At 48.9% G+C, this 20782-nt stretch overlaps 1 protein-coding gene across 1 annotated transcript in view; it reads left to right on the forward strand.

Annotated features, from left to right (window-relative positions):
• Positions 1-20501, forward strand: part of LOC128973722 (calcium-transporting ATPase type 2C member 1) — a gene marked incomplete at its 3' end in the record, with an annotated part of 42841 nt that extends 22340 nt beyond the window's left edge. Inside the window, exons 5-18 of the mRNA XM_054390112.1 lie at positions 1384-1419; positions 2459-2520; positions 3405-3513; positions 5907-6062; positions 6619-6687; positions 9572-9647; positions 10098-10164; positions 11297-11421; positions 13134-13231; positions 14455-14550; positions 14657-14746; positions 16298-16402; positions 17763-17919; positions 20331-20501. Of these exons, the coding sequence (XP_054246087.1) occupies positions 1384-1419; positions 2459-2520; positions 3405-3513; positions 5907-6062; positions 6619-6687; positions 9572-9647; positions 10098-10164; positions 11297-11421; positions 13134-13231; positions 14455-14550; positions 14657-14746; positions 16298-16402; positions 17763-17919; positions 20331-20501 (1417 nt within the window). The remainder of the gene's footprint in view (positions 1-1383; positions 1420-2458; positions 2521-3404; positions 3514-5906; positions 6063-6618; positions 6688-9571; positions 9648-10097; positions 10165-11296; positions 11422-13133; positions 13232-14454; positions 14551-14656; positions 14747-16297; positions 16403-17762; positions 17920-20330) is intronic.
• Positions 20502-20782: the final 281 nt, after the last annotated feature.

Below are 20782 nucleotides of genomic sequence, written 5' to 3' on the forward strand. Positions count from 1 at the left end.
ATTATGCTTTAATTTCAAATTAAACTCAGCATTAAGCCTTCTGTGAATGTACCTGAAAGATGGAAAATGTGAGAAAGAAATGGAACCTGAGCTCTCTAGATACAGCAGCAAGAAGATAGAAGCTGAGATAATATTTTACAGGAGTTGGCAGTTAAAGAGGTGCTGAGCTAGGGAGCCAAATCTAGTACTGCTATCCATTTGTCACTGCAAATGAGACAGAGAAGAAAATCGTCCCTATGAGCTCTTTTTTGATGGTAGACAACTGAAAATTGGGGGTTCTGTATGCTCAGAGGCGAAGCCTTGCTCTGCTTTTCATGGCAGACCTGCACGCTGGCTCTGTTCAGTTTTACTTTGGTAATTGAGGTACCTGGAGGCTTGCTGCTAACCCCTCTGATGCTTTAGATAGATGATTTTTCTGTGGCAAGTAATCCATATGTCTTCTTTAATTAAAAAAGATGCAATTTGGAATGTCAGTGTCAGTTTGGAATGGCCTGGGGTGTTTGTAAGTTGGATTTAGGTAAATGACTGTATTATGAAATGTTTTTCATTCTTGTGGCTGCTGAAGTTGAGAGTGTACTGAAGGAAAGGGGATGCTTGCTTAACACAACAGTCATTGATCTTTGCTGCTTCCTCTAACAGCTTTCCTTCGTCTCCTCACTTCCATGTCCCCTGCTTGCAAGCCTCGTGCTGCCTGTGTTGAAGGCTGGTGACCAGAGCTGTGTGTGATATGGGGGAGTGCAAAGGCTTCCTCTGGAGGCCTTGGTACTGCTATTGAATTATTCCTAATGGGCACCTGGGTTTTTGCTTTTTTGTTTGGGATCTCTGGCATCTTGGCTCTTGGGGATGCGCTTAGTGTCCTGTTCCACTCCTTGGGAATCTTGGCCAGAGTTCCTGAGTCTCATCCTCTTCTCATTCTCCTTGCCAGGGTATTTTATGCTCCCAAACTGTTCTTCAGTTTATTCTTAGTCTTTCTGTTATCTGATTACTTGAAGGAAGCCACATCTGTGATGCTTGTGACAGCTACAGGTCACTCCCCACCTTTGTTATTCATGTTTTTGTTTGTCATGGGTCTTTCTCCACTGCTGCCTGTTGCTCAGCAGCAGAGGAAGCTTTTCTTTCATAATGACTGTCTAGTTATTAAGCTGATTTTACTACAATAAGATTATCAAGCTGTTGGACGTCACTAGAGCAGACACAGATAGATAATGAGGTTGCTTTTGTAACACAGCCAAGGGATGCTGAGTGATTTTGAGCATGGGGAAGTTTGTTTCCAGATCACCTTGTTGCTATATTAATGTGCTATGGCTGAGCAAACCCAGGTAGGATCAGTTACTTCCATGGCCTTGGAATTCTTTCATGTCACCCACTTCTGTTTTCTTGCAGGCAATACTGATTGTTGTGACAGTTGCCTTCGTTCAGGTAAGACAGCTGCAGGAACAAGGTCACTGCTTTTGTGTCACTTCTGCCTATAAAGCTGATGAAGGAGTTCTGCTGGGAATGGTTGAGTTAGAGAGCTCTGTGCTCCCCAAGTCTTCTGCCTTTCCTGTAGTCCATGATTTGCTCTGCTTTAGCTGTATTGGCACTTTGGTGTCTCTCTTGGAGTTATCCAAGTCTTCTGTGCTCATCAAGTCTTTTGCCTTTCTTGAAGGCCATGATTTGCTCTGCTTTAGCTGCACTGGCATTTTTGTGTCTCTCCGGGAGTTAGCCCTAAAAGAGAGCTTGGAAGCAGCACTCAGAATTGTTGGAGTTGGCCATAAAAGAGAGCTTGGAAAAGCAGCACTCAGAATTGTTGGAGTTGGCCATAAAAGAGAGCTTGGAAAGCAGCACACAGAATAAACAGTGTAGAAGTACTGAAATACTTAACTTCATCTAGAAGAGATTTTGGAAAATGTAGCTCTGGCTTCAATTTTGTAGAGAAATTAAAAAAAATCAAAAGGATCTTCAGAGTAATTTTCTAAAGTCATTAAAAAATAGTTGTAATTGCGTAAGTACTCAGTGTATGCCTGAGCCCAAACTGCTTTGTGTTTGTGCTTCCTAGCTGAGTTTACCTTAACTCTGAGCTGTTGATTGAGCTGGGGGTGAGCTGTGCTGCCTTAGTTCTCCAGGGGCTGAAAGCCTGACCACAGTAGTTTTGCTACAGCAAAGAACTCAGAGCTTCTCCTTTGTCTGATCCTTGCAAGTGTTGCCAAGACCTGAGGATACTGAAGGGAAGTGCAGAGGCCCTGTGCTGCTCTTCCAGCAGATCTGTACATTTCCAGTGCTTAGAGCATGTTTGCTTTTTAAACTGCCTAGTATGGAACTGCTGAAAGGCATCTCCCATCTGGGTGTTACTTTAATACAGCTTTACTAACAAGATACATTTCAGTACATGTCCACAGATCTTCTTGTGGGGTAAATTCTGCCTGCTTTAAAAATACTACCTGCCTGATAGTTCGTTTATTTTCCAATGTCTCTGCAGGAGTACAGATCAGAAAAATCTCTTGAAGAGCTTAGTAAACTTGTGCCTCCAGAATGCCACTGGTATGTAATTGCCTGTCCTTCCTGCCCTAAGCTCAGTCACAGTAAGTTTAATCTGATATGAGTACACAGGAGAGATTTGACTGAATTACAATGTTTGTATCAACCTCTTCTGCTGACTTAAAGCCTGCCTTGCTTTTGCTCATTTTGAAGATTGTTTTATGAGCCTAAAAGCTGCCTCCACATTGTGCCCCTCGGAACTCTCTGAAGGGTGCTGCTGATGTGTAACTCCTAAGAAACAATGTGGGGAGTTGAAATTACCCCCCCAAAATAAAATTGCCAGACCAGCTCAGTTGGAAGCAAATGAAGCTCTATTTAGAAGCAAAACTGCAATCTGGAAGTATGAAATGCAATGAATATGTACAAAATACACAATATTTACATTTATTTACAATTTATAAACAGCACAGAATTCCCCTGGACAAAACCAGGAGGTTACCAACAGCTTCCCCCTCTCTGCTCCCTTCCCCCGCCCTATACAAGGTAAAAGGGGAGGGAGAAGAGCAGAGAGTAGCTGTTAGTACTTAACCACAGTAGGAAAGCAGTCAAGGTCAGCAACAGCCAAGCAAAAGCTATCAGCTGGAGTCTGCCAGAGTGAAGAGCTGGAAAGAGCAAGAGTTAGTTCATACAACTAACTTTATGTCAGTTATCAGAGCAAAGGGATTAGTTAGACCTTAGCATTATTTTCCGTTTACATCCAATGGTAATTTATTTACATTCTACTACTTTCTACTCAAGGGTTGTGGAAAAGTTCCTAAAACTGCCACAGAGAATTAGGATAAGAGCTGGCTGGGGGCTGGAGCACTGCTGCCATTCAGCAGCATGAATGCTGTTCTCAGCTGAGGTGTGAGGGAAGGCCCTGAGTGCTGTGCCTGTTCTTGCTGCAGCGTACGGGAGGGTCGGCTGGAGCACACCCTTGCGAGGGATCTGGTGCCCGGGGACACCGTCTGCCTGGCTGTGGGGGACAGAGTCCCAGCTGACCTACGCTTGTTTGAGGTGGGTTCCTCAGGCTGCTATGGGGCAGAGGGGAAGAGAGGACAGCTGCTGAATGCTGAATCCAGAGCAAGTCCTGTTGCTTGGAACTCACAACTGTTTGGAGAGAAGCTGTGAAACAGTCACTTCCCAAATGTCGTTGTGCAGTCTTAGTGTGTGGAGTTCCTTACTGCACACATTGGCTCTGAGCATGGGAGAGGAAAAGTGGTAATTGTGCCAGTGGGAGTTTTCCTCCTGACACTTTCTCATCAGTCTGTCCTGTGGCCCTCTAGGTGTGGCCCTACTGAACAGTCCCTCCTCAGCCTTCCTGTAGTTCTCCTTCAGATACTGAAACGCAGCTCGAAGGTCTCCCTGGAGCCTCCTCTCCCCCCAGGGCAATCAGGTGACCTGCTTATAGAGGATATGGAAAAGGTTGAAGAGCTCAGTGACTTCTTTCACAGAATCACAGAATGTTAGGGGCTGGAAGGGACCTCATCCAGTCCAACCGCCCTGTCAGGGCAGGTCACACAGGAGCACATCCAAGTAGGTTTTGAATATCTCCAGAGAGGGAAACTCCACAACCCCCCGGGGCAGCCTGTTCCAGGGCTCCAGCACCCTCACAGTGAAAAAACCCTTCCTCAAGTTTCCATGGAACTTCCTATGCCTCAGCTTCCACTACTGTCCCTTGTACTGTCGTTGGGCATCACCCAGCAGAGCCTGGCTCCAGCCTCTGGGCACTCCCCCTGCACATCTTTATCAGCAGCAATGAGCTCTCCCTCAGGCTCCTGCTCTCCAAGCTCTAGAGCCCTCAGCTCCCTCAGGTTTTCCTCATAAGGAAGTTGTTCCATTGCCTTACTTCCTCCTTTGCTTCAGTCTTCACTGATAACCAGTTGAGCCACAGCACTCAAGTCACAGAGGGCAATGGCTGGGTCTGGAAAAAAGGAGAACACCCACAGTAAGTGCAGATCAGGTCTGAGAACACCTAGAGAACCTGAAGGTGCACAAGTCCCTGGGACAAGGTAATGTGTGACAACCTACAGGGCAGACTAATCTGGTGGCCTTTTACAAGAGAGTTGCAGTTCTGGACTCAATGTCCAGGTGCAGACCAGTGCCAAGTGGAGTTCCTCAGGGATCTGTACTGGTTCCAGTGCTGTTGAACATCTTTGTCAGTCATGTGAACAGTAGGACTGAGGCACCCTCTGCAGGTTTGCTGATTACACCAAGTTGTGTGGAGTCCTGGACTCCCTTGAGGGCAGGGATGGCATTCAGAAGGATCTTGACAGGCTTTAGAAGCAGGCCAGAGCCAGCTGCATGAGGTTCAACAAGTCACAGTGCAAGGTCCTGCAGCTGGGTCAGACGAATCCCAGGCACAAATCCAGGCTAGGTGCAGAGTGGTTGGAGAGTAGTCCTGAAGAAAAAACCCTGGGGGTGTTTGTAGCTGAGCAGCTGTCCAGGAGCCAGCAGTGCCCTCATGCAGTCCAGCAGGCAGCTGTTTGCTGGGCTGCAGCCAGAGGAGTGTGGGCAACAGGGCAAGAGAGGGGATTCTGTCCCTTGACTCTGCTCTGCTGAGACTTCACCTCCAATCCTGTCTCCAACACCTTCACCTTCACCTCCAACACCTGTTCTGGTGTCCCCAGCATAAGAAAGACACAGAGCTGCTGGAGTGAGTCCAGAGGGGAGGACACAAGGCTGGAGGAGGTTGGAGCACCTCTGCTATGAGCATAGGCTGAGGGAGCTGGGGGTGTTCAGCCTGGAGAAGATAAGACTCTGGGAGGACCTTCTAGCTGTCTTCCAATATCTGAAAGGATCCTACAGGAAGGCTGAGAGAGAGCAGGGTTAGACTGGATCTTAGAAAGAAAAAGAAGTTCTTCAGTATGAGGGTGGTGAGACCATGAAACAGGTTGCTCAGAGAGGCTGTGGCTGCCTCCTCCCTGGAGCGGGTGTTCAAGGCCAGGTTGAATGAGGCCTTGAGCAGCTGAGTCTAGTTGAGAGGTGTCCCTGCCCATGGCAGGGGGAGTTGGAACAGATGGTTTCTGAGGTCCCCTCCAACGTCTGAGCCATTCTGTGATTCTCCAGGCTGAACAGCCCCAACTCTCAGCCTGTGTTTGCAGGAGAGGTGCTCCAGTGCTGTGATTTGTCTGGACCATCTGTTGTTGGCCCCTGTAGCACAGTTAATACTTGAGCAGGTTGTTTGTGGTGACTGCAAACCCTTTCTCCTGCCCTCAGCAGTTGTTGCAGCAGTTGCTGTTGCAGCAGCATCCACCTTGTTGCTCAGAAGCTCACACATGCTCTGATGGCAGCATGCTTGGGCCTCTTAGGGAAGCAGAAATGTCATTAGAAGTTCCTTGGCTGTCTGTAGCCCTGCACCAGTGACCTACAGACATCTGTAATGCTTTGTGCCTGTGCTGCTTTCACAGGCTGTGGACCTCTCTGTTGATGAATCCAGTCTCACAGGTGAGACAGCTCCTTGCTCCAAGTCTACAGCTCCTCAGCCAGCAGCAACCAATGGAGACCTTACTTCCAGGAGCAATATTGCCTTCATGGGAACGCTGGTCAGATGTGGGAAAGCAAAGGTAAAATCCATTGCCAAGGAGGTGTGTTCTCCTGTTTCAGCTCATTTGAAGCAGCTCTTACTTCTAGAGGTCACCTATCCATTCAGAAATGGACTTCAATGTGCATGTCTGGTTTGAGTTTCCTGAAACAGCAGGAATGGAAGAGATGAAAATGTTTACTGAAGAAGACTTTGCTGTGACACACTGCGGAGCTTTTCTCATTCTGCTTTTTTCAGACACAGAAAACTAACATAAGTCTGGGAGAGATCCAACTGATAGGGAGCGGGTGATGGGAAACACTTCCATCTAGAATTTGGCATTTAGCTTCTAGAACTCCATTCAGGTGTTTGAACATCTGTAGCTGTTGGTAGTGTTAGGTAGTTGTTGCCTGTTTGTTTCACAGAAGCAAAATTCTTTTAGCAAAAACTTTCCCTATTTGTGCCAAGAATTTTATAAACCAAGCTAACAAATGGGAGTGCAGGCTAAAGGGCCTTTGCCCTCTATTGAACAGCTGCTAACATGAAAATGAAACTTCAGGTTTGAATTGGCTTCATTTTTGCCTTTTTTTTTTTTTTAGGGGATAGTTATTGGAACAGGAGAAAACTCTGAATTTGGGGAGGTTTTCAAAATGATGCAAGCAGAAGAGGTAAGATTGATGTTTAGAAGCAGAAGTGCATTTGTAAGTGTCTGGTTGATGGATTACAATTGAATGTCTGCCCTAGAAACTTAAGTTCAATTACACTGATTTAGGATTTTTCCTTAGTGTGGCTTTAACCCTTGAACTGAAAATGAACAGGACTTGGTGCCACAGAATGTCCATAGCTGACCTACAAATGTTCACCTAGGAAATGACATTCATGGTAGAAACCTCACTGCAGCTGGTGGATGTGAGGTTTTTAGGAGCTGTGTTTGTGCAGCAGGGATTTGCGTAGCAGATCTGAGTGCACAGGACTCTACTTCCCCTTGGTTAGCAGCATGCTTTGTGACTGTTTTATGTGTCTTCTGCTGCTTCCTCATCTCCACCCTACCCTTTTATAAGCTTCCTTTGACTCTTGTCCATCAAACTCCCGCACTAAGAGCTTCCTTCCACTCTTGTCCTTTGAAACTCCCACAGTGATTTCTTGTTGTTGCACATGGGATCCACATGGGAATTCAGGCTCTTGAGTGCTTTGTGTGGCTGGGGCCTTCTAGCCTCTGCTCTAGCTGCCTGAGCAGTGTAGAGTCGGAGGGAGACCATTGCTCTCCAGCTGTCAGGACTCAGCAGGCATAGTACAAGCACTGCTTGCTTGCCCAAATATTCAGAGTTCTGAAATCTGTCCCAAGAGGCTGAGTGAGGGCATCAGCTAGGAGCACAGCAGCAGCTTCAAGCAGTTAGCTGTAGGCCTCAAGGCAACACTGCTGTCCAGTCACCAAAGGAGAATCTGCTTTAATACCCCTGGGTGGGAAATGTGATCACCTCTTCAGTAACATTGAGTCTTGTAACAAGTGTAATTGTTAGTGAAAAAAGTGGACAAGACCAAGGGTCCTGGCTGACCATTCCACACCAGCAAGGTTCTGACACAGCAGAGCACTCCAGGGTTATTTTTCATCTTTATATTCCAGCCATCTGAACTGAATAGTTTTGAAGGTTAGAGTAAATCACACCTGACAGCAGCTTCCTCCTGCAGGTTGTACACACTGTGTTCAGAACATGTCGAACACAGATGATTTGACAGTGACCCTGGGTTATAGCTCAAGAGTCCTACCAGAGAGGTAAATTCCTCTAGGAGATAGGGAGTACCAAGGGGCTGGATGGTCCATCCCAGAGGGTGGACACAGGAGCCTGTGATTTGTTATTCCTGCATCCCTAATCTTGCATCCTACATAAGCAGGCTTCACAGCCAGCACTCCCTCTTTGTCTCCCCACTCTCCTCCCAGTGCTGGGGCTGCTGTTAGCCCTCTGGGGGTGGCAAGCTGTTTGCTTGCTGTGTCACTGAGTGCCATTGAGACCTCTGGGCCTGCTGGGGCTAGTGTGGGGAAGGGGCTTGGCCTGGGGGGCTCAGCTAGGCCCAAAGTGATTCTGAGTGTGCGTGGATGATAAACCTTTCCCTGAATACCTTTTGCATTTGTAAATAGTATTTCTATTTAATCTCTGGTTCTGTGCAAGTGTATGGGGGGATTTTTTTGGCTACCCTTTCTGTAATGTCCTGCACCATATATTGCTACTGAAAACCCCAAACTGACTGGCATCCAGTGTGAAAATCCACAATTCAGGGCTTGTTTTGACTGGGTTCAAGGGAAAGGTTTTGCTCTGTGTCCCCTTCTCCTTTCTATGCTTGTTTGATGTGGTTTGGGTTGGGTTTTTTGTGGTTTTTTTTTGTTTTTTGGTTGGTTGGTGTTTCTTTGGGTTTTTCTGTTTGTTTGGGGTTTTTTGTGAGTTTTTTTGTTTTGGTTTGGTTTGGTTTGGTTTTTGTTTGTTTTGTTTTGGCACAAGATTGCCTTAATATTTCCTTGGTTTCTTGTTTGGCTAAAGTGAATTTTCTGGAGGTGATTAACAAATTCCTTTTGAAATACAATTCATCTGCCAGGGCTCTAATGCCTCTGTCTTGAAAAGTTGGTTTTATTCTTCCTGGCAAGGACTTTTCAGTCTTGGAAGGAGTGCTGTGGCTTTGGACTCGTTCCTAGTTATTTATTTATTTATTAATAAAATCTTTGATAAGACTTTTTGGATTAGATATGCTGGAGACCTCACCAACCTCCCCCCAGAAATCACTGATAAACATTTCATTGAAGTGTTCTTCTGTCTTCTTGACTTCTACACAAGAATGGAACGCTGTGGTCCGGAAACTTCACCTCACTGACTGACAGGTTGTGGCAGTTTGAGGCTCTTGGTGCCTTTAGGAACCACAAATTTGTAGACCTCCAGAGGAGCCAGAGTGTCCAGGAGGTGGACTGGAAGATGGATTTCATTCCCATAAGTCCTGCATCCCTATCAATCTGGCTGCAAAACCAATTTTCTTCCCTTTTCCCTCCTGTCTCCTCCTGGGAAGGATGCCCAGGCTGGGGGAGTGAGGCCTGCTGTTGGCCTTGGCAAAGCTGCCATTGAGGCCTGGAGCTGCCTAACTAGGGCCTGGAGCCGCCAAGCTGAAGCTTAGCTGCATCACGAACGGAGTGGTATGGAGGGTAGAGAGGCTTGGTGGGGAGGGGCCATGAAGAACTGGGTTTGTTGGCCTGGTTTAAAGGGAGGTTTGTGTGAAGCTTTGGCTTAATGTGGTTCAGTGTTAAGCCCAGACTATGGATTTTGTGTATCTCATCTGCTTTGTACTGTTGGGGTAGCTGTGAATGGCCTTTCTGTTTCAACTTTCCAATCCTATCCAATCCTTTGTGTGAGCAATTTTCTTTTGCCCCTTCTGGAAGAGGTAAAGGAGCATCTGTCTGGCTCTAAACCACGACACAGGGGCTTCAAATTTGCCCCTGTGAAGTAAGGGCTGATACAGTTAATGGGTTTTAACCTGCACTTGCTGACTGCTGCCTGTTTGCCATTCCTCAAGGCTCCAAAGACCCCTCTGCAGAAGAGCATGGATCTCCTAGGAAAACAGCTCTCCTTGTATTCCTTTGGTATCATAGGTAAGAGCAGCTCTGCACAAGACTGACAAACTGTGGTGTGTGAAGCTGCCAGCTGGGCTTGGGAAGGCAGAAGGACTGTCATTCTCACCTTAAAATGCTTTGACTTCTCCTTTATTGGTCACTTGGAGTTCATGCCACTGATCACCTGAAGGTTACTCAGGTGGCACAGCTTTCCAAATGAAAGTGTTGTCTTGCTTCCTCTGCACACACATGCTTCTCTAGCTTAACCCTGTGCCCTCTGAATGCCTCCTTTGAAGCTGTTGGTACAGCTGGGCAGCTTGGCTGGCAGAAGCACTCTTCACTTTGCTACACCAATGGGATCATGTTCTGGCAGTGAAAGAAATGGGAGATTTCTAGAGTTAGTGCAATGCTGAGCTTGGGTTTGGGTGTTTGCACTTTTTGAGGCTGGTGCTGGCCCTGTGTTTATCCTGAGGATTGTTTGCTTTCCAGGTGTTATTATGCTGGTTGGCTGGCTGCAGGGCAAGCACATCCTTGATATGTTCACAATTGGTGTGAGGTAAGAGTCTGGAGTTTAACCATTGCAGCAAGTGTCTGAAAATTAATGATGTTACAACATCCTTGCACAGCCTCCTGTGCATGGCATCAGACAGAGCTGAGGTGACTACAGGCCTTGTGTTCTGTAGTTTGTTCCCTCCTTTTCTAGTGTGTTAGGGAAGCTTGATCCCAGGGGGTTGTCTGCTGGGAATAACCCTGAATGGAGCTGATCTCACTCTGCACTCTTAGAGAAGCTGCTGAGTTGCTAATGACCCAGACAGTGCACAAGACAGAGGTGTGTCTTTAAATGACAGGGTCACACTCTGGAGATTCATCCCTTTGGGGAGGGGGGGACAAACAAAACCCACCAGCAACTGCACCTCTGAGCATTGTGTAATGAGTTAGTTGTTGTATCATTAACACTCAGCACTGTGTAATGAGTTACTGTGATAATCATTCTTTACCACAAGGGTGGTGGAACACTGGAACAGGTTGCCCAGGGAGGTGATTGGGGCCCATGCTTGGAGATATTCAAGGTGAGGCTGGAGAGGACTCTGGGCAACCTGATCTAGTGGAGGATGTCCCTGTTGAGTGCAGAGGGGTTGGACTGGATGAGCTCTGGAGGTCCCTTCCAACCCAGACCATTCTGTGATAGCACTGAGCACTGGGTGATGAGCTATTGTGATGCCATTAACACTGTCAGCAGAGTTAATATGTATTTTTAAATGACCTTCCATGCCATCCTCGCACATGGCTTGCTGCCACGTGGTAGTCAAGAAATGACAGCAGTGGTTCAGGGATCTCTTGAAGCAGTGGCATTTCCCATTGCACTTACCCTTCACAAGCAGGGCTGCTCTGCACAGTGCTAATTACTGCAAACCAGATGTACAATGGATTTCTCCACCTTCCTCCCTTTTCTTCCTGTGTAGTCATAAGTAAGGAGTAGGAATGTCCAAGCTGTGCACTTTGTGCTGTCTGCAGTGTGCATCTTACAGTGCCTGGAGGGCAGCTGGAATCACATGGCAGCTGCTGCTTTTCCTCTCTAACCTCATTGACCAGGGAGCTGCAGCAGCAGTGCTCCAGGGGTGAGTGCATGGTGACTGTGTACTGCTGTGAGATGCTCTCAGACAAGAGCTGTGTTGTTCCCATTACAGCTTGGCTGTGGCTGCAATCCCTGAAGGACTCCCAATTGTGGTGACAGTGACCCTGGCCCTTGGTGTGATGAGGATGGTGAAGAAAAGAGCAATTGTGAAAAAGCTGCCGATTGTGGAGACTTTAGGTAGGACTGCCCTGGGGGTAGTGTTTTGATACAGATGAACACAAATCTTGATGAACAGTGGGGAGCTCCAGACCTGGGGAATTGTGGTTGGAAAGGTGTGACTCAGAGAAGGACATGGGGGTGTTAGTTGGCAGTCACTGCCCATGAGCCAGCAGCACCCAGGGGCCAAGAAAGCCAAAGGTCTCCTGGATTGGATCAGAAGCAGGGTGGGCAGCAGGGCCAGGGAGGAGATCATCCTCCTGTGCTCAGCACTGGGGAGGCCACAGATGGAGTGCTGTGTTCAGCTCTGGGCCCTCACTGCAGGAAGGACATTGAGGGGCTGGAGCCTGTGCAGAGCAGGGCAGTGAGGCTGGAGAAGGGCCTGGAGCCTCTGGGCTAGAGGAGGGGCTGAGGGAGCTGGGGGTGTTGAGGCTGGAGAAGAGGAGGCTGAGGGAGACCTCATTGCTCTCTACAGCTCCCTGAAGAGAGGTTGCAGTGAGCAGGGGGCAGCCTCTGCTCCTTGCTGCCAAGCCACAAGAGCAGAGGAAATGGTTCCAAGCTGCCCCAGGGCAGGTTCAGGCTGGATCTCAGGAAGTCTTTCTTTCCTGCAAGGGTTCTCAGCCATTGGAATGTTCTGCCCAGGGCAGTGCTGGAGTCAGCATCCCTGGAGGTGTTTCAGCAGTGTGTGGAGCTGGTGCTTAGGGACATGTTTAGTGCTGACCCTGCAGTGCTGGGTGGATCTATTCTGTCATTCTGTGATATAAAACATACAAAAATAAACAGAAATGCTAAGTTAAACAAGGGGCTGTGCTGCTTTTGGGAGTCCTGCTGCCCTTACCAAAAATGCCATGATGCTGAAGCTCCCTTTGCAGAGCCAGAAGGCACAGACAAATCCCACCTGTCTGTCTTCTTATTACATGCATAGGTTTAGTTTCAGGTCACATTGTGTGACAAGGGCTGTGGGTGGTATTAGACAGATGCTGCACTTCTTAATGAAGCAGGAGTGCTGCAAAGCAGGCCCTTGGTGCTCCTCCTTAGCAGCAGTCACAAGTGAGATGTCAGGAATACAGTTTGAGATGCATCAAAATAAAATGAAGAAGCTGAGGTGAATGGAAGCAGTTTTGGTGCTCCCACTACAGGAAAGACATTGAGTTGCTGCAGGGGGTCCAGAGCAGGGCAATGAAACTGGGGAAGGGTCTGGAGAACAGGGCTGGTGAGCAGCAGCTGAGGGAGCTGGGGGTGTTTAGTGTGGAGAGGAGGAGGCTGAGGGGAGACCTCATTGGTCTCTACAGCTTCCTGAAAGGAGGTTATAGTCACATAGGGGTAGTCTCTTCTCCCTAGTCTCAGGTGCTAGAAGGAGAGGAAATGGCCTGAAGCTGTGCCAGGGGAGGGTTAGGTTGGAGATGAGGAAGAACTTCATTGCTGCAGGAGTGGTCAGGAATTGGAACAGGTTGCCCAGGGAGATGGTAGAGTCCCCATCTTTGGAGGTGTTCCAGGAACCTGTTGCCATGGCACCTGAGGGCATGGTTTGGTGGCCATGGTGGGGTTGGGTTGCTGCTTGCACTTGGAGGTCTTTTCCAACCAAAATAATTTTATGATTGGATGATTACAGACAAATTGTGAATTTTGGATTTTAATTTTTCCTATGTCTTGTAATTTCTTGGTCAGACTTGTGAAGAGCCTTACATACCTGTTCATGATAGTCTGTCCTGAACTTCCCTTTGGTTTTTTAGGTTGTTGCAACGTAATTTGTTCAGACAAAACTGGAACTCTGACCAAGAACGAGATGACTGTCACTCAGATTGTCACTGCAGACGGGCAGCATGCTGAGGTAGGTGTGTGGGGAGACTCTGAACAGGTCTCCTTTTTCCTTTGTGCTGTGTATCAGCTGAGACATGCTGGGATATACTGCAGGTAAAGGATCAGTTAAAGCATACCTTTGGAAGAGAAGAAAGGGAAAGGAAAGAACATGCCCTGCATTGAACAGGGTAAGGAAAGAACATGCCCTGTATTTCAAGTCCTGCACCTGGGTCGCAACAACCCCATGGGGAGCTACAGACTTGGGGATGTGTGGTTGGAAAGCTGCAGCTTGCAGAGGGACCTGGGGGTGTTGGTTGGCAGTCACTGCCCATGAGCCAGCAGTGCCCAGGGGCCAAGAAAGCCAAAGGCATCCTGGCTTGGGTCAGAAGCAGGGTGGGCAGCAGGGCCAGGGAGGAGATCATCCTCCTGTGCTCAGCACTGGGGAGGCCACAGATGGAGTGCTGTGTTCAGCTCTGGGCCCTCACTGCAGGAAGGACATTGAGGGGCTGGAGCCTGTGCAGAGCAGGGCAGTGAGGCTGGAGAAGGGCCTGGAGCCCCTGGGCTAGAGGAGGGGCTGAGGGAGCTGGGGGTGTTGAGGCTGGAGAAGAGGAGGCTGAGGGAGACCTCATTGCTCTCTACAGCTCCCTGAAGGGAGGTCGCAGTGAGCAGGGGGCAGCCTCTGCTCCTTGGTGGCAATGGACAGGGGCAGAGGAAATGGTTCCAAGCTGCCCCAGGGCAGGTTCAGGCTGGATCTCAGGAAATCTTTCTTTCCTGCAAGGGTTCTCAGCCATTGGAATGTTCTGCCCAGGGCAGTGCTGGAGTCAGCATCCCTGGAGGTGTTTCAGCAGTGTGTGGAGCTGGTGCTTAGGGACATGGTTTGGTGTTGAGCCTGCAGTGCTGGGTGGAGAGTTGGACTGGATGAGCCTGGAGGTCTCTTCCATCCAGATGTGTTCTACAGTCTGTAATAGGGGAAGAACATGCCCTGCACACTTCTCTGTGTTAAGGAAGCAGATTGTTGCATTAACAGGAGTGTCTTTCTCATACCTCACTTGCCCCCAGTGTTTTTACCCCTCAGTCTCCTGCCTGCTCCATTAGAAGCTGAGTGGGAGAATTCATTCACACTGAGTGAAACCAGACACTGTGAAAGGCCTTGCAAAAATGTTCTGTAGTTTGCAATAAAAAGCTGAGTTGAAACTAGTTCCTGCACCTGGTGCCTGTTGCACTGCATGCTGCCTCTGGCTGTTTGTCTTGCAGGTTACTGGAGTAGGCTACAACAGGTTTGGGGAAGTGCTGCTGGAGGGTGAAGTGATTCATGGTTATAACAACCCATCCATCAGCAAAATCGTGGAGGTAAGGTCCTGGCACAGAGAGCTGACCAGCACGAGAGCTGACCAGCACAAGTTCTTTCTATGGCATTGGCTTTGTCTTCTTTCTTCTCCCCTTCCTCACCTCCTAGGCTGGCTGTGTATGCAACGACGCTCTGATCAGGAACAACACCTTGATGGGGAAGCCAACGGAAGGGGCTCTGATTGCGCTCGCCATGAAGGTGTGTGCCTGGTGCTGCCTTTTGGGGTGATGGCAGCTGGGTAGACATCTTTGGGTGCTCTGAAAGATGAGTGGGACTGTGCTGTTTAATGTTTTTATCATGATATAGACAGTGGGGTCAAGGCACTATGAGCAGTGTGCAGATGCACCGAGCTGAGTGGTGCTGTCGATACCCCAGAGGGACAGGATGGCATCCAGAGGGACCTGGACAGGCTAGAGAGGTGAACCCAGGTGAACCTCATCAGGTTCAACAAGAGCAAGTGCAGGGTCCTGCACAATCCTCACTGTCAGTACAGGCTGGGGGATGATGTGCTAGAAAGCAGCCCTGAGGAAAAGGTCATGGGGGTGCTGGTGGTGAGAAGCTGGACAGGAGCAGGCAGTGTGAGCTTGCAGCACAGAAGGCCAGTGGCAGCCTGGGCTGCATCCAAAGCAGCATGGCCAGAGATGGAGAGAGAGAATTCTGGTCTCCTCTGCTGAGATCTCACCTGCAGTGCTGCATTCAGGTATTTAGCCCTCAACACAAGACAGAGAGGGACCTGATGGAGCAGGTCCAGAGGAGGGTCATGAAAACGATCAGGTGTTTGGAGCAGCTCTGCTATGGGACAGGCTGAGGGAGCTGGGGGTGTTCAGCCTGGAGAAGAGAAGGCTCCAGGGAGACCTAAGAGCAACCTGCCAGTACCTGAAGGGGGCTACAAGAAGGCTGCAGAGGGACTGTTTGCAAAGGCCTGCAGGGACAGGACCAGGGGCAATGGCTTCAAACTAGAGCAGAGCAGATTCGGATTGGATGTGAGGAACAAGTCTGGGATGTTGTTATGAATAAAGAGTGGTGAGGCAGGGAATTAATAAAAATGTAAATAATTTATTAATTTACCTCTGCCACCCACTTAACTATATCCGGCAAGGTCTGGATGGGTCAGCAATGTGCCCTTGTGGCCAAGAAGGCCAATGGGATCCTGGGGTGCATTAAGAGGAGTGTGTCCAGCAGATCCAAGGAGGTTCTGCTCCCCCTCTACTCTGCCCTGGTGAGACCTCACCTGAAATATTGCATACAGTTCTGGGCTCCCCAGATCAAGAGGGACAGGGATCTGCTGGAGAGAGTCCAATGGAGAGCTACCAGGATGATGAATGACTGGAGTATGTGCCCTGTGGCTGTTTAGTCTGGAGAGGAGAAGACTGAGAGGAGATTTAATAAATGTTTATAAATATCTGAGGGCTGAGTCTCAGGAGGGAGGGGACAGGCTCTGCTCAGTTGCACCCTGGGATAGGACAAGGGGCAATGGATATAAAGTACAGCACAGGAAGTTCCACCTCAACCTGAGGAGGAACTTCTTCACTGTGAGGGTCATGTGCATCCACCAACCACAGCCATGGGGAAGGGGAGGTGCCTTCCCCCTGCTCCCTTTTCCCACACCTCTGTGTTTTCCCTTGTCTGGCTCCACAGGGGCCAGGTCAGGGAGGGGTTTTGGATGTACTGCTGCAGAGGTCTCAGCCAGTCAGCAAATGACATAGCTGTTTGCCAAGAGCATGGTAATGGTACTTCTGTTCTCTGCAGATGGGTTTGGATGGACTCCAGGAAGACTACATAAGGAAGGCTGAGTATCCCTTCAGCTCAGAACAGAAGTGGATGGCTGTTAAATGTGTTCACAGAGTGCAGCAGGTAAGCTTCAGTGACTGTTCCTTGTGCACTGACTCTGGAGGGTGGTGTTTGCCTTGGCTAACATCCTCATGTTTCACCTTAGGGCAGGCTGGTGGTAGTGCACAGTGCTGGGGATGTGGGTGCAGCTGGTCAGGTGTTGAGCTAAGACCTTTAAATCTCTCTGCAGGTTTAATTTCTGTCCTTAGCATAACCTCCTTCAGTCTACAGACTGTGACCTGTCTAATGTGTGTTATGTCTGCTGAGATGAGAGAGTGATTATTAGGTTGGCACTTTTGACATGGCCACTTTGGGACATACCTGAATAGATACAGTCAAAGGAGCAGGTGTTCAGGTGCAGAAGCTGTACTGCTTTCAGAGGAACACCCAAAGCCCTGGTTTGAGATAAGGAGTTTGATAGCAATAATCCCATGTGCAGATCCCTGAGCTGTTTCCCAGGAATAATCCCATGTGCAGATCCCTGAGCTGTTTCCTAGCAATAATCCCAGTGCAGATCCCTGAGCTGTTTCCTAGCACTAATCCCATGTGCAGATCCCTGAGCTGTTTCCTAGCACTAATCCCATGTGCAGATCCCTGAGCTATTTCCTAGCAATAATCCCAATGCAGATCCCTGAGCTGTTTCCTAGCAATAATCCCATGTGCAGATCCCTGAGCTGTTTCTCAGCAGTAATCCCATGTACAGGTCCCAGAAAAGCAAAAGCAGAAGCAACAGCAGAAGCACAAAACACCCCCCAGCCTGCAGCCAGCCCAGCAGAAAATCCTAACACCCAAACCCAGAAACAGGCAGCAGCAGGGGGAGCAGGAAGCCTCTCATGTTGCAGTCTGAGCTTCAAGCTGCACTCTGATTGTGGAGAGCACCTCCCATGTGAAGAGAGACTGAGAGCCCTGGGGCTGTTTAATCTGGAGAGGAGAAGGCTGAGAGGGATCTGATCAATGTCTATCAATAGCTGAGGGGTAGGGGTCAAGTGGAGGGAGCCAAGCTCTTTTGGGTGGTGCACAGGAATAAGCCAAGGATAAGTGGATGCAAACTTGAACATCGAAGGTTTCACCTCAACAGGAGGAGAAACTTCTTTGGTGTGAGGGTGCTGGAGGCCTGGAGCAGGCTGCCCAGAGAGGTTGTGGAGTCTCCTTCTCTGGAGACTTTCCAAACCCACCTGGATGTGTTCCTGTGTAGACTACCCTGAGTAATGCTGCTTTTGGCAGGGGGTTGGACTGGATGCTCTCTGGAGGTCCCTTCCAACCCCTAGCATTCTGTGCTTCTGTGCAGCTGGCCTGGGGGCAGCAGGGGCCTGAGCCTGAGCAGCAGGTGAGGCCAGGGCTGTATGTGTGAGCTCTATCACACCTCATTGCTTTCTCCTTCCAGGACAAACCTGAAATGTGCTTTATGAAAGGTGCTTATGAGCAAGTCATCAGGTACTGCACATCCTACAACTGTAAGGGGCAGACCCTGCCTCTTGTGCAGCAGCAGAGAGAGCAGTACCAGCAAGAGAAGGCATCGATGGGCTCTGCAGGACTTAGGGGTAAGGCTGGTTCAGTCTCTCAGGTGGCATCACATGGCTCTGATTGTCTTAAAGAAACCTCCCAAGGTCCACCAAAACCACCAGGAATGGATCTTTGTTCAGTGAGTGCCACTGGCTTGGTCAGTGGATTGAGAGGCAGGTGCAGTGGCCTAGGGCCTGTGTGCATGGCTAAAGCACTAAGGCACTGCTGGGCTCTGTCATCTCTTGCATGTGACCATACCTGGCAGCTCCAGTGCTACCTAAGAGCTTCTGTGTTGCAAGAGAGATTGCCCCTGGGGACTTGTATCAGATGTGAATGTGCTCATTGGTTTATTTCTTTGGCTCCTGGCACCTGTGGTGGGTTGAAAATCCCCCCCAACATTAATTTGCCAGAGCAGCTCAGCTGGAAGCAAAAGAAGCTGCATTTACAAGCAAAACTACAATCTACAATGGAATGCAAGGAATGTGTACAAATAGACAATATTTACAATATTTACAGGGATTGACAATTTATAAACAGCACAAGAACCCCCCTGGACAAAATCAGGGGAGACAGCAAGAGCTTCCCCACCCCCTGCCCCTTTCCCTCCCCTTGTACACAATAGAGGGGAGAGAAGAGCAGAGAGTTGTTTGTTAAGATACTCAGCCACAACAAAACTTTAACACAGCCAAGGTCAGCAAATGCCAGCAGAGCACAAGTTAGTATCTGTTAGAGTGAGGAAGCCAAAAAGAGAGAAAGTTAGTCTAAACCAACTTGGTTAGTAGTCTATCCAATGGATTGTTTAGAACTTAGCATCGTTTTCCTCTTTACACCCAATAGTAATTTATTTACATTCTACCACTTTCTGTTCAAGATCTGTGGAAAATTTTCCAGGCACAGCCTGAAACTATCACAGCACCTTTGTGAGTCAGGGTAGCACAGCTGGCTGCAGGTCAGCAGATGCTGTTGTAGTTAGCACAAGGTGAGAAGCTGGGCAGATCTTTAAATATAGCAGAAAATATTTTTCACAAGGTGACTGATAGAAGGTGGTTGTGGGCAAGCTTTAAACCAGGCTGAAGATGAGCCAGCTGTGTGCCTAGGTGGCCAAAAGGCCAACAGCATCCTGGCCTGGATCAGCAATGGTGTGGCCATCAGGAGCAGGGAAGTGATTGCCCCCCTGTACTCAGCCCTGGTGAGGCCATGGCTTGAGTGCTGGGTTCAGTTTTGAGCCACTCACTCCAACAAGGACATGGAAGTGCTGGAGCAGGTCCAGAGAAGGGCAACCATGCTGGGGAAGGGTCTGGAGAACAGGGCTGGGGAGGAGTGGCTGAGGGAACTGGAGGTGTTTAGTCTGGAGAAGAGGAGGCTGAGGGAAGACCTCACTGCTCTCTACAGCTCCCTGAGAGGAGGTTGCAGTGAGGTGGAAGTTGGTCTCTTCTCCTTAGTAACAAGTGATAGGATGAGAGGAAATGGCCTGAAATTGTGCCAGGGGAGGTTTAGGTTGGAGATGAGGAAAAATTTCTTTGCTCTAAGAGTGGTCAGGGATTGGCACAGGCTGCCCAGGGAGATGGTGGAGTCCCCATCCCTGGAGATGTTCTGGAAACCTGTGGCCATGGTACCTGGGGATGTGTTTTGGTGGCCATGGTGGGGTTGGGTTGCTAGTTGGACTGGATGAGCTTAAAGGCCTTTTCCACCCTTAAGTTTGTATGGTTGGCTGCCTGCCTTTGGCTTCTGTAGAGAGACCTCTAGGCTGTGGAGCAGCATTTGCAGGGTTTTTTGGAGGCAGGGGCAGTGTGTGGCTCAGGAAATTCCTAGGATACACATTACTGGAACTGAGAGGATATGCTGGGAGTGGTGTCTCGTGGTTTTGTTCAGTCAGGCTTTGTTTCTGCTTCAGACCAACCTCAAACTGAAAAGTCCAGGGTATTGTTGAAAAAAGTGAATTTGCCTTTCCCTTCCAATCCTTGTGACACTTAAACATCTTTGGGGTAAGGTTCTATTGTAAGAGACATTCCAGACAGTATTTGACATGTATTGAAGGAAATCTGCCTCTAAAAGAGAAAAAGGTGAGAGCAGGAAATAAAGCTGCATGAAACAATCCTCCCTTGCATCCTCTTGCATGAAAGGCCACATGAGAAACCACAAAGCCAGCTGCCATTCTCCTGCCACACACTGAAAGTGAGACCTTCACCTGAGAACAAGCAGGGCAGGTCCTTTCCAGCCCTGGGGTGAATGTGTGTGGTGAGGAGATGAGAGGAAGCCTGCAGTAGGACCAGGGTGTTGTGAGTCCCCAAGGTGACAGAGACTGCTACCAAGGGTTGGAAACAGAAAATGGCAACTGCCCTCCTTTGCTTGATGCTGAGCTGCTAGTTTCCAGCAGTTGTTGTAAGTGCTGATGTAAACATTCATTTCAAATCTTAACCTGAGTGTTTTTGGCTTTGTCTCCTCCAAGTTCTGGCCCTGGCTGCTGGGCCTGAGTTAGGGCAGTTGACCTTTCTGGGGCTGGTGGGAATCATCGACCCTCCACGGACTGGTGTGAAGGAAGCTGTTACTACCCTGATCACCTCAGGAGTTGCCATCAAAATGATTACTGGGGATTCCCAGGAGACTGCAGTTGCCATTGGTATGAACAATCCACTGCCTTTGTTCTCTCTTGTGCTCAGCTAGTTGTTGTGAAGAGTGGCCCTTAGGTCTTCAGCCTTTGTGAGCTTCGTGCGTGGGGTTAATGTGGCACAGTGGAATTAGGAGGAATAAGAACCCCCAAACCCAACACCTTAGCCTGGAGTGATACTTTGGGTTCCTTACTGTGGCTCCCCCATTTAATTTTTCATTTTCTGTCCTGTACTTTTGAACTGTGAATTCCTTGGAGAGGAAAATAGAAGTGGGGAGATTCAGACTGGATGT

This window comes from Indicator indicator, chromosome 20 (assembly GCF_027791375.1).
Source record: "Indicator indicator isolate 239-I01 chromosome 20, UM_Iind_1.1, whole genome shotgun sequence".
NCBI lineage: Eukaryota > Metazoa > Chordata > Aves > Piciformes > Indicatoridae > Indicator > Indicator indicator.